Below are 13831 nucleotides of genomic sequence, written 5' to 3'. Positions count from 1 at the left end.
TGCTCAGCCGGCTGTGCCTAAAGTGCTGCTGCAGCGGCATTCGGCGCCCCGACCGCTCCTTTCATCACAGGGCCAGCGAGCAACTTTACTGCCTGCCTTCCTGCTTTTGCATTTCAATGCAAAAGCAGGAAGGCAGGCAGTAAAGTTGTCCGGATCAGAAACCCACACATCCATCTGTCTGTGCTGGGTGCACAGCTCGCCTGCTCTCTCAGCCACTCTTTTCGGGGACTTTTCCTGCCTGCTCCTGAGCCGTTTTCCACTGAAAGATTTTATGGATCGTTGGGGGGAAAAAAGAGTGGAGGGCCTAATCAGTTCATAGGATTTCTATCAGAGACCATTAAGTAGAACAAAGGCTGTGTTTGAGGCTGAAGGAGCTCCGGGGTTAACTGCATTTGTCTTTACATGTTTGAATGGTGCAGAGATCACATGCCTTTGCTCTCCTTTATGCTCTAGAGCTGCAGCGTCTAACCTTTCCCTGCATTTCTGTCAGAAGCAAGACGTCACAAAACATGCACTCACTCTTCTTGGTGCTGCAGCGAGGGGCCAGGCTGGTCATGCTGCCTGACTGGCTGTTGTCCTCCATGCTGGGGTCGAAGGCGGGGTTGACCAGCCCAGGTTCGTCCGCCAGCAGCGCCACGGCGGCAGAGGTTGCGCTGTCATTGGGCAGCGTGGCCACGGTGAGCTCCGACGTGCTGTCGGTGCAGTCGCCCTCCTGTGAGCGCCGCTTCCTGTCTGCCGAGAGTCCATAGTGAGAAGCCCCCTTGCACCTGGGGACAGAACAGAGGGACGGTTGGTGTTAGCACGACCCCATAACACCCGAGGCATGTGTCGCTTAAACACAAAATCTTTATCATCAACTGTTAACACGACCAACATCATTCCAGTAGATTCTGAAGGAGAGAAGCGCTGTTTGGGTTTTTTAAGCTAATTTTTTAGGCTAATTTAGTGTTTTTCTTCTATTTTAACAACATGCTTTTGAGTAATTGATTTTACCAAGGAATTTTATGCTACTTAAGCAATGTGCTAGCTTTTTGGCTAATGTGGCATCAGCTTAGGTATTTTTTTATGCTGATTTGGAGTTTAGCTAATGTTTTAGCAACATGCTAACGTTTTTGACTAATTTTATCTTACTGAGGAATTTTATGCTACTTTGGAGTTTAGCTTGTATTTTAACAACATGCTAACATTTTTGACTATTTTAGTTTACTGATGATTTTTTTGCTACTTTGGAGTATAGCTACTAATTTACCAATTCATGCTAACATTTTTGACTTATTTAGTCTACTGAGGATTTTTAGTCTTTTTTGGAGTCTAGCTAGTATTTAAGCAATGTGCTAGCTTTTTGGCTAATGTGGCATCTAATGAGGTTTGTATGGTAATTTGGAGTTTAGCTAATATTTTAGCAACAAGCTAAGGTTTATGATAGTTTTTTATCTTCTTAGGTTTTGTATCCCAATTTAGAGTTTAGATTCTATTTTAGCAACAAGTTAACATTTATGACTAATTTACTTTATTGAGCAATTTTAGTCTAGTTTGGAATTTAGCTAGTACTTTAGCAAGATGCTAGCTTTTTTGGAATCTACTGAGGTTTTTTGGGCTAATTTGGGGTTTAGCTCATATTCAAGCAAAACGCTAAATATTTTTGCAAAATTGTCATGTATTAGGGATTTTTAAGCAACTTTACGACAAAATTTTCAGAAATATAGATCAACTTCAGTCATAGTTCTTTAGCGAAATTTCCATTTTTTCACCAAATTTAACATTTTGCAAATAGTTTTTGCATTTTCAGCTAATCCCTTCAGCAATTGAAGTCAATTGCCGAACCATTTTTGGCAAAAAATTTCAGCATCTTCAGTGACTTCTTTCAGCAAAAAGCATCCACGAGCATTATCACAGGTAATGCAACTTTTTACGTTTTTTTTTTAAGTTTTGAGAGTTTAAATAATTAAATACTTATTGCAACATGTTCCAGACAGCTACCTGTTTTTTTTTCTTCTTTTTTTTTGGACACTAGTATTGGTGTGTGGGTGGGGGACCACTTTAAGAGAACTCTTCCCTGTTCGACTTCCTGCTGTGGCCCGGCCTCACACAGGGACAGTTTATCTGACCTTAACGCTCAAACAGCAGCTCCCTCAGATACCACACTGCCTACGCAACGAACTGCAACTGCTCAAAGTCACACAGCAGAGGGATGAACCGCATAAGAGGTGCACTCTTCTCTGCTACATCTTCTTGAGTGGCTCTGAAATCTCATGGGGATGTTTTCTCCTCAGAGCGTGCGTGTTGCTGACACTTGAATGAAATAAAGAGGATGGAGGCTGACGTCTGAGTCTGAAGCAGAAATCGTTTGTTCATTTTCTCAAACATAATTGGTTAACTTTGCCTCACATGTTTCTGGCATTTAAACACCAAACAAATACATTTTCAGTTGCGCTCACAGACACTCTCCTGAAGCTAGAACGATTCCTACAAAAGCAGAACTGCGAGTGTTTAAATCAAAGACATCCCTGTTGTATTGTCGTTGCTCCATCTGTAATACATAAAGGCTTCATCTGAGGCAGAAATAGCTCTGGCTCGTCTCTGCGGAGCCATCAGCACAAACATTAACTTGGTTTTAATGAGCTGGATCAAACCCAGGCTCTGCTTCGATGCTGGCTCTGTAAAAAAAAAAAAGAAGGCAGAGGGAGATGCATCTATCCATCTGCAAGGTTTAGTATCTTCAGCCCAAAAAGACCGGGCAGGTATGAGGCCCTCAAAGCAGCATTCTGTCTCAATGACAGGACTGTCTGAGTGGGTCATACTCTCCATTTAAACCTCGAAGGGAAAATCATTTCACCTCTGAGAGGCTTCTAAATCTTACTTGTAGTTACAAGCAGTCCCACTCCTACAGGCTGATATAATGCTGCACAAAGCTATTGATTAGCCTGGTAAAGACACAGACACACGGCAAGCTGCCGGAGCTGTGAGTGGACCTCCAGAAGACATTCACAACCTCTCCGTAAGTAAATGGAACACCGGGAAGTATGTCTATGCAGCAACACACCACTTAACTGAGTGAAGTGGTTGGATAGAGTAATATTTCAATCAGCAGAAGAGAGCAGAGGCTTTCCTTAAGTCACTCAATGTCAATTAGGAGAATTAAAGTGAAACACACGTTGGAACACCTCACAGAACCGTTTGCTTTGCTTTCCTGGAAACGTGCTGGATGCTTGCTAACGCTAATGGTGCGCTAATGCTAATGCTAAAGGATATCTAAGTTACTCATCGCCACAAAGCTTTGACTCAGTTTGATTTATAGAACTGGAGTTCTTTCGAAATGAAAAAAATGCGTTTACATTCAATTTCCCTCGCTGTGCTGAAAACTATGTAATACTTGCACTGTGTTTTAAGACATTTCAAACATTTTGAAGTTGATTACATTTTCTAATTAGCTTTTCTCCAAATCACACAGTTTAGAATTGTTTGTCTTATTAAGAGCTAGAATCTAGAAATAGGGAAATTATTCTTAAAATAAGTCAAAATTGTTCACACTCTTGACAACAGAAAAACTTGATTGAAGACAAAAATAAAAAAAAAAATGAGGTTTTTAGTTCAATTTTAGGGCTGTAGTTTAAAGTTGAACAAAGTTTGACTGATCTTCACTGTCATTATTTTGGAAACCAAAGACATGTTTTGAGGATTTATTAAGAAAGGCCAACAAATACTAAAATCATATTTTCCTTGGTTCCCATTGCGTTCTTAAATGAGTCATTTCCACTAGTTTCTGTTACTGTAATAAAAAAACCTACAATTAAGTACATACAAATTAAAACAAGACAAAGCATTTGTTAACCCTTTAACACCTGCTGTTCAACATTAAGTAATTCTATGTAATGGTTCATTTTTATACTCTATTGTTCTCTTCTTGAATGCTTGTGTGAAACTCTTTTGAAACGATAACATTTCTTGCTAAGTAAAAAGAACTTAGTTTCTAGGGATTTTCTGATTTTTAGTTTGCGTCTTTTTGTCGTGTGCTGATGTATCTTGTGGCTAATGAAGCAGCAGTTTCTACTAGGGCTGGGTATCACCAATAATTCGATATGATTATGATTTTTTTATTCTTTTGTTCCTCTCAAATCAATTCGATTCAATTAAATTTTACACGGTTTACACATATATTTGTTTAGAAATACATTAAATATATATATACGTGTGTGTGTGTTTTGAAGATATTCATATTAATCTGATACATACAGTAAAAATTACTAGTGCATTAACAATGACATTGTTAATAGAATACAGTGTTACATGGATTCTCAAACAGAGAAGCTCCAACAATTGTTCTGCCTCTCCTGGAGGACGTTTTCAGTTTGACCACTAGGTGCCGATGGCGCTATAGCAGTACAAATTATTCCAGAAGAAGTAGAAAGAATGAGCGAAAAAACTGTGTTTTAGATCGCAAATGTAATTAAACATTATAAAAACATATTTACTTTAAAAAAAATTGTAAAATTCATGCCTGTGAGTTTATAAAGATGTTCATTTAGTCAGCAATGTCTGTTTACGTCGACCGAGCGTTAGCATTAGCCATCTTATGGGAAATTCCATTACACATTAGCATGAAGCTAGCGGACTTTAGCTTTAGGGGTTAGATCAATTTCTACATTTAAGGATCGATTATAGATCTATTAAAGGGGCCATACTATGATTTTCCTAATCCTTGAACTATATCCATATATATGATCATATTTCCTTTGGACCACTAAAAAACAAATTATTTATGAAATATTAGTTATTTTTTGTGAGATTTTTTTCCTACCCAGAAGTAAAACGACTCGATTCCTGAAGCTCCGCCTGCCGCTGCCTGTGGGTGACGCCCATTTGATGACGTCATCCCAGAGTCGGCAGCTTGACTTTGTTAAACATCCAACATTTTTTAAAGACGGATGCACATACCGTATAGAATTTCATGTCCCCTTTAAGCTAAGATCGATTTAGATCGATTCATAGATTTTATCAACCCAGTCCTAGTTTCTACTCCTCCTTCCATTTCTGATTTTGTCTGAAACAAGACTGTGCAAACGAAAACATTTCTCACATTCCCCTGTTCACCAGCACAGGATAGAAAACCACAGTGAGTCGGTGGCCGGTGGAGAGCACCATTCATATGTCCGGAAGACCACCCAAATCCAGAAATGCATACTCATGAATGCAGGTTTTAAAAGGGAAAGTTTGGGGCTTAATCTTCTGGCTTCACAGCAGAACAGGATGTAGTTTTCCAGGACTCTGACGTGTCAGAGGTTCCTTTAGCCGAAGCAGGTCAGAAAAACTCTGCCTCGTCTCACCTCCCGGGTGGCCTCGCAGCCTTATAAAGTCAAAGAAAACGCACCAATTAGGCCTGAACATGAGAGGTGAAGAAGCATTTCCCCCTTCCAGTCTTCTTTCTCCTTTCTTCTGAACAAGCATGCTTTCATGCATAAAGATTGAACTTTAAGAGCTCAGGCAAAGCTAATCTAATGTGTTTTTTTTTCCTTTCAGGGGATGATCACCAAGTTTACAGGGGGCTCATTAGCACGGCTGCAGCCTCGGCTCAGGCAGCCTCAGTTATCACATCATCTCTCTAAAGCCGAGGATCTGTGGTAAGATAAAGAGAGCAGAGACGCGCTCATCCTTCACGGCTCTCCTCTTCCTCCTCCCACCCTGCCTCTGCTCCCCCCTGATGCTTTTAGGGCCGTGGCGGCTGAAGACAGCCCGGCTGTGTCACAATCAGCTCTGCTTTTGTGATGTGATATAAACACCAGATCACAACTCATCAAAGCCCATGAGATTCTGCAATCCTCTTTAGGGGTGAGTGGATTATCCTTCCTAACCTAAATACTCTGCGCTCCCCGGCTGCCACGGACATCCGTGTTGGACCACACTTCCAAGACAGCATAAACTCCCCCAAAAGAAGTGACGATTGGATGCCAGATATTAGGATGGAGAAATGAGATCTGATGTGTTTGATGTAGCCTAAGAAGAAGAAGAAGTTCTCATTTTCCCTCAGGAGTCTAACCTGTATCTGGCCCACATGTGAGCTCTATTCTCGTTCTGACTGCACCAGCCAGCTTTCTCATCTCTGAACATCCAAACACAGGAGAGAAGGCGACACTGTTAGCCTTCAGCTAGCCTGCAGGCTCTATCAACAAAGGATGTGTGGATTACGTCAAGAGCGTCTGTGTGTGAAAGGGTTTCTGGAGACTGTTTGGTGTATTCTTGGAACACTAATGAAGGTGGGGATGCGGGGATGCGGGGATGCATCCTCCTCAGTCAGGTTCACTGTGAAAAGACATAGCCTAAAAATAGGAAGAGAACATTAATCTTCAGAAGAAAATCACTAGAGAGTAGTAAAATGATCTGTCATGTTTACTTAACAAGAAACTAAGAGTTCCACACTAGCATTGAACGTAGATTGAATTACTTCAAATTGAATGTCATCCAGTCCAATAATTTGTATTTTTTGCAAGTTCTAAGCAAATGTTTTTTTTTTTAGTTTTTATCAATCTAATTATAGTTTATTTTGATAACCGTGACAAAAAAACACCAGAAATAAAAGAAAATGACTCATTTGTAGACGTGTGTATCTTTCCGTCTCACACGATCCAATACCCATCTTGATACAAGATCCACAAAACGACACATAGAGGATGCAATTAACTATTTAGTCGATGCAATAAAACCGGATTCTTTTACCATGAACGCTAAAATCTAGATATTTCTTATTCATATGGCAGCAATAAATAAATAGAAAAGTTGCATCACCTGCGATAATACTAGTGTGAATGCTTTTTGCTGAAAATAGTCGCTAAATATTCTGAAGCTTTTTTCCTATAAATGGAGATGCAATTTATTTTAATTGCTGAAAGGATTTGCTGAAACTGAAAAAGCTATTTTTATAATGCTAAATTTGCTAAAAGACTGGAAATTTCCTTAAAGAACTATGAAAGAGCGCTGAAGTTGACCTAAATCCCTAATATATGCCAATTCTGCCAAAACATTTAGTGTATTGCTTCAATATGAGCTCAAAATTAGCCCAAAAACCTTAGATGCTAAATTAGCCTAAAAAGCTAGCATAGTGCTTAAATACTAGCTAAACTCAACAATAGCGTAAAATTCCTCAGGAAACTAAAATAGTAAAAAAATGTTGCTAAAATAGAAGCTAAACTCAAAAAGCCTCAAAACCCCAATAGATAACAAATTAGCCAAAAACATTAGCATGTTGCTAAAATATTAGCTAAATTTCTTTCTTTTTTTTAAATAATATAAAAAATGTCAAACATAGCTCATGAATATATTTAAAGGTGTGTTGCTAATCTACTTCTATCTGCTATCTACTAGAAAAGCGTCTTTTCCCCATTCAGAATCTGCTTTAATGACGTTGATCGTGTTAACAATTAAAAAATTATAGTAAATCGAAGAACATAAACACTGAAGCTCTGGTGTTAATAGTAGTTTTTCTATTGTGAAGAGTTTGGCCCAAAATGATTTTGACTCACTTTAACGACATTTTCATTTTTCTAGGTCCTATAGCTCTCAATGAGTCAGCCAACTCTAAAGTGTGCTAATTTTGAGAGAAAGTTTGAGAAATTGTGGAGCAAAAAGAAGTTACAACAGCTTCAAACCTAGTAAAATATCTTGAATGTCTGAAAACAAGGTTTGTAAGGATGAAATAGTTTGCAGGAGTTGAGACATGCTAATTAGTTAATAGATTTAGCTAAATGCTCAACAGTAAAACACAAACATCCTTATATTCAGCCTGATAAGATTTCTTTTGTGCTTGTATCCTCAGCAGTTCTGCATTTTGCCAAACATCTAACAGTATAATTGGTTAAATACAGACAGGCATAGAAACAGAAAACATGATTTATAAATACATCAGCGCTCTGCAAAGACACCAAAGAAGAAAGCTGCTACAAGTTTGGGGAGGCTTAGATGACATTTCTTTTTTTTAATTAGATTAGAATATCAATGCAGAAGGGCCACATGCCAGACACATAAAGTTAGCTTTAACTGGGTGGAAACTGACAGCATGATAGATAGATACATAGAGCGGGAGAGGAGAGAGCGACAGAAAGACGGAGTAATCCAGTTAATGGTGAACTAGAGGAGTGTTAATCAGAGGATGTGCTGCTGGTGTGTTGACTGGATCCGCCTGCTGGGAGGGGTAATCCCTGCATGGAGAGGCCGTGGTTGAAGGGACCATCAAAGGACACGTGTTTGTTTACAGATCAGGTTACATTCCAGTTACCGGAAGTACAAGTATATGTTTTAAAGTATCCTACATTTTTTGACGTGTACAAAGTACACTTAAACAGTAGCGAGCATTTTCTCAATTTTGGCAAGTAAAAGTTAGCGAGTTATGCGCCACATTGGGAGTAAATGTTTGCATTTAATTATTTATGTTTATTAGCTCTCATTTTGGTAAATTTTTGGAGGTCTCCCCTTCCTTCGTCTACAGAAAGGTAAACAAACAGACACCACTCCCCTGCGGTCACTTCCGCTAGTCTTCTCTGTGTGACGTTGAGTTTTGGCTGATGAATCTGCGGAACATCTGGTGGTTTTTAAAGGGATCCAGTCAGAACTTTAAGATAAACCGGCTGGACTTAGAGCAGTAACAGAAAGTTTAATAAAAAGTGTTGATTTGGTGACAGCGATGTGGCATTAGCATGATGCTAATGCTAACTAGCCGCTACGTATGCCGCCTGTATGTAAACATGAACCAGTTTACAGTTGGACAATATTTTACTGACCGGACTTCAAGACGTGCCGGATAAATACAACAAAAATAATCTGTCAGAAATGCTATATTTTATGTTTGTTCTGTAAATCCTGAAAACATTAGAATTTATTTGTAGAAATATTGACTTGTTTTTATTGGAACTGAAGAAACACTTTAGTGTTCTATTTATTTCTGTTCTTGAAACTTGAAGGCTTGTTTGTGTGTATATATATATATATATATACATACATACATATACATATATAAATATACACATTTTCTTAGTCATTTAAAAAACTAGTTGCCTTATCTTCATCTGGTATTTTGAAAGTATGATAGGAAATAAACATTTAAATGTAATTTATTTACAAAAATTTACATTTCTGTTTTGAGCTGCAGTGTTCAAATTTGACAAATATAGAAAAGTAAAGTACACTGAAATATATCCAATGTCACTTTTGAGGCTCGCTTTTTGTTTATATGTTTATAAGTACTGATTAGTGTATTAAAATATGTTTTAAGTATACTGTCAATATCCCAAGTATACATGTACTCCACTTTTAATTCTGAGTAAGAAAATGTTAGTATAAAGTAACGTATATAGGCAAATAAATTTAGACTTATAAAATATTTCTAAGTATATTCCAAGAGTACTTAACATGAACGTATGAACTTGTAAAGTTAATCTCTAATAAGAATCTAAAAAGTAAACTATCTCAATTTTAGTTTTAAAAAAGTAGACTTAAATCAAACTTGAGTGTACTTGTTTTTTTTTGTAAGGGTGTGGAGGGGGAAGTTTCATGCCAAGTGTAGCCTAGGGGTGTGCCAAAATATCGATATTGTGATATATCGCGATATTTAGTCCTGCGATTGATTCTCGATGTGTTCTCACCATGTATTGATCTTTTATTTTTGTTTGAAGAGGCTGTAAAACATTATATTCATCATCCATTGGAGAAACGTTCCTTTGGAGGCAGATAGGAGGCGTGCATTGCACCATTGTGTCTGGCAGCTACTTGAATTATTTAAGTTTTTGTTGTGTTGTTTACTACAATTTAGCACTAAGTAGTGGCACTGCTGTTCATGTTTACTATTGTTTACACTGAATTTTACAGAGAATTCCAATTCTTTTGGTGTCAATGTTTGTCAAAGACAGTATTACTGATTTCAGTACAAAAGTGTCTATTATTTGTTGCATAAAATAAGAAACAAGTTGTTTATTATGATTGTGTTCCAACTAAAATAAATGGATTTGTATTTTCCCCAAAAATATGTATTCATTTATCTAATGTGAGTTATTAGAAATAATTTTTCCAATTATCGCCGTATGATGATATCATTGATATTGAGAGCTATGTATCGCGTATTGCATCGTATCGTGAGGTACCAGTGTACCCAGCCCAAGTGTGGACTGAGCTAAAAAACATTGAAAACACTTTTGGAGATTTTTGCTTGTGTGCAGTGAGGAGGTCCAGGGATCCATGAGCGTTGAGAAGTGGCTTGCGATGCCAGCCAGTCAAAAGCAGCCCAAACACTGAGTCATGCTTTACCGACCAATCAATAGGAACGATCATCATTTGAGCCGTGACCCCATGAGAAGGCCGGACGCACATTTATGCAGCAGCTGCTGTGTCAGTGTCCGCTTTCTACTAACAGAGCGATCCTTTATGTCAACACTGGAGCTGCTTTCCTCTCTGATCGAGCACCTTGCACACGTCCACTTCAACAGTGGCCGCTTTCCACTTCTGCAGAGGCTCATTTCTCTCAGCAGAGTCCCAGAAGCTTTATCTGTAATCCTCTGAACGCTGTACATGATCATAGACAATCCCACAAGGCTGCTGTCCCACATTGCTCTTGGCACCTTTGAGTCTATCTTCCTCTCACTGGGACACAATAGCCTTTGGCAGTGTCCTGGTTTGTCTGCCTCCACGTGCAGCAGTACAACTGCCCCAACCGCAGCCTGCTGTGGTCAGCGTGACCCAAAGACCGCCGCGCGGCCGGCCGCTGCGCACGTGAGAGATTATCTCCGCGCCGCTCTCCCTTCTGCTGTCAGCCCCGCGCTGCTGGCTGCCAGGCCGCTCAGATGGAGCCTCCCCTGCAGATTACTGAGCTGCAGAAGGTCTTCACTGCTGAACAAGAACCGCTCAAAGCCCAGAAACAGCAGCTGGAGTCTGAGTCCATGGAGGCAAAGGTTGCAGGACAGACTTGTGCCTCCAGTAAATGTCTTTTTGGGAGAAGTCAAAGTTACACCTGAACATCTGAGAGGAAAGCTCTGAGGAAGTCAACTCTGAACTGCTGCTCACTTCTCAGGAAAGATTCACGAACGGTCATCAAAGGCAGTCTTAGGAGCTTTAGTTCATGACAAAATACACAAAAAACACACCTTTTGTGAGTTTGTGTGTTTTTTCTAATCTTCTTTGTGTTTTGCTCTTGTTTCAGAGCTTGTCTGACTGTTGCTTGACTGCACGCTCTCAGTAAATCCGTCACGGGAGTCCTCATGCACTTCATACCAAGCAGAGGAATAATAAGATGCTGTAGGTAGTCGCCCGATTTTTCACTATGACTTCAAGTATTCTGGGCATGCCAGATTTAAAATCCCCCTTTGACGATTATTTTTATTTTTAAAACTGTTCTAAGTCGTGTTTTACTTTGAAAATGAAGTTTTTAACCAAAATCCCATAACCTAAATGTCTTAAATGTTGATCTGAAGCCTCTGTTTCCAAAACCTCCTCTGAGGGGGCGAGGCTTTAACAGATTCCCTAATGTGTGTGTCTCGCTAGCATAAATCTTCACTGCTCCTCCATAAAAACGTCCATCAATCTGGGTAATGTATGGTTCTGATCCAGATGTCAGCTGGACGAGGAAGTGAAGATCTTCATGGACAGAACTTCCTCCAAAATCCTGATTCTTTCTCCTTCCAGTTCACCAAAGACTCTTTTAGCTAATTCTCCAATGTTTATTGACTGTGATCAATACATTCAATCATTGGTTTCTCAGAGTTCTTGATAAAATAATCAAAGCTAACATCAAAATGCTCTTTCATTGATTTACAATCCTTTCCAACTGCGGTCAAATGAGCCGCCGTTCACATTTCCGTGGTCACATCAAGAAGCTCCGTGGAGTCTGGTGGAGATTTTCCAGCGTTCTCAGTCCTGCTACCGTAAGTATTGGATGAAACTCACACCAAAAATCCAGTGATGCTGATTTGACCACAGAAATGTGAACGGCGGCTCATTTGACTGCAGTCAATGTGAAGATACCATCTTCTCTTCTCCAGAACCTGAACTAGACACTAGGAACAGATGAGGGTTTAGTGCATGTGCAGCAGAGCTGTTGATGGAAAGAAGATCATTCATTCAAACAGAGTCTGTCCAAGACAGTTTGATTGATTTAAAAGGAGAAATACTCAGAAATGAAAAAACAAAATGATTTCTTATTACATTTGTTCTCTTTTAGAAGAAAAATACCACAAATACATGTTAAAAACTAAAAAATAGTTCATGGGAGGGTGACTTTAATATGACAAGGCAAGCTGCCTGACTACAGAGCAGGGATTAATTTTTAATCCAGACTAAAGTCTAATTAGTGAAGCCTGCCCCACACTTGGAGCTGACTCTCCGCTGCAGAGGGCAGGACACGGGGCTCTGCTTCCCGTTTCGGGTTGGACTCGGACCATAATAAGGATCGGCATTGTTCAGGCTCAATGAGAGCGCCGCCGCCGCCGGGTGGCTAATCCGTTTAGGACGCATCGGTGCTGAATGCGTCTGGAGCACAGGAAGTGAGAGCGGCTCATTCTGATCAAACACCTCCGAGATGAGAGCTGAAAGGACGGAAGCTAAGCTAATCACAGCGTTTGAGTCATTTCAAGAATGAACACGGATTCATTATGAATGCTCTACATCACCACAATGTTATTATCAGGGGAGGCCGGCGGGCGGGGGGAGGAGGGTATGTGATGTCTAAGGCTGTAAATGTTTGTGTGTTAGGAGGAAAAACGACAGCAGCACAGTTGCTTTGCTGTGCAATAGCAATAATCCCATTGAGCTCTTCATCACAGAAAAACATTTATTCTCCGCTAATGTCAGCTACACCGAGAGGGAAGTGTGTCTGCAGCCTGACATGTGACTGAAACAGATTACCAGCACTCTCCTTTTCCCACGCAACAATCGCAGAAATTGAAATACATTAATAAAAAGAAAGAGTGGAGTGAGGGAGGAGGAGGGGGAGGAGCCCCGGGCTGCCTCCGTCAACAGTATGGATAAAGACAAATGGTGTGCCACTGCTCTCCAGCCAGGCAGAAAAACACCACATCCGCGCTTGTCTGCTCCTGGCGTCTGTTTCTGACGTGCAATAATCAGCAAAACCTCCATGTCACCAGCCGGCTAAACACTCAGCCCGTCAATTCTCCTCACTGCGAGGGTTTCAGCGCGCGTCAGCGAGGAAACCGATACTTTTATTTACAAACTGCTCTGAAAGAGTCCTGTATGGGAGCCATCGCCATGGCAGCCGTATGCACGGCCAGATGGAGGCAGGCGCAGGCTGTGACCTCATGGCCCCCCGTCTCTTCTTATCTACCTCCACTTCTCTCATCCACTTTCATCCTTCCTTTCTCTAACATGCACATGATCAGATCGGCTTGAAGCTTTTCTCGTCGTCTAACCTTCTCGGGAAGAATTTTCCACGTCTGACACAGACTCCTGATGTCTTCAACTGGTAAAGCTTCTCCTCTCAGAGGAGAGAAAGCAAAGAATGAACAGGGTCACATGACGTCTCACAAAACGGCAAGTGTGCCGAGTGACATCCGGTTATATATTCTGTCTATGGTTTAAAATGGTAAAGCTGACAGCTGAATGCTGTTTAAAGCAGTTTTACGCTAATTGATGCTAATGCTACCGCTAGCTTTTCATGAAGAGGATGAGACGTAGATCTGCAGAAGATCTTTTCTGTCCAGTTAAAGATGATTACATTTCCAAAAGTGTTCAGAAAATCAAAAGTTCTTTTCTGACGTAGCTCCACAGTTCATAACCGTGTCTGATCCTGCAGGATTATGAAGGGAAACAAGGAGAAAAATCACTTGATAGTCAAAAAAACATT

The 13831-nt window shown here is 40.2% G+C and overlaps 1 protein-coding gene across 2 annotated transcripts in view; it reads right to left on the bottom strand.

The window, feature by feature from the left end:
- lnx1 (ligand of numb-protein X 1) overlaps nt 1–13831 on the bottom strand; it is a 41654-nt gene that overhangs the window by 12032 nt on the left and 15791 nt on the right. For both annotated transcript variants that reach the window (XM_036211721.1, XM_024259109.2), the window contains one exon: nt 520–767. In XM_036211721.1, the coding sequence (XP_036067614.1) occupies nt 520–767 (248 nt within the window). The remainder of the gene's footprint in view (nt 1–519; nt 768–13831) is intronic.

The sequence above is a fragment of the Oryzias melastigma genome, linkage group LG4 (assembly GCF_002922805.2).
Source record: "Oryzias melastigma strain HK-1 linkage group LG4, ASM292280v2, whole genome shotgun sequence".
Lineage (NCBI taxonomy): Eukaryota > Metazoa > Chordata > Actinopteri > Beloniformes > Adrianichthyidae > Oryzias > Oryzias melastigma.
Note: the sequence above shows the minus strand (reverse complement) of the source record. Positions and strands in the feature narration are given on the sequence as shown.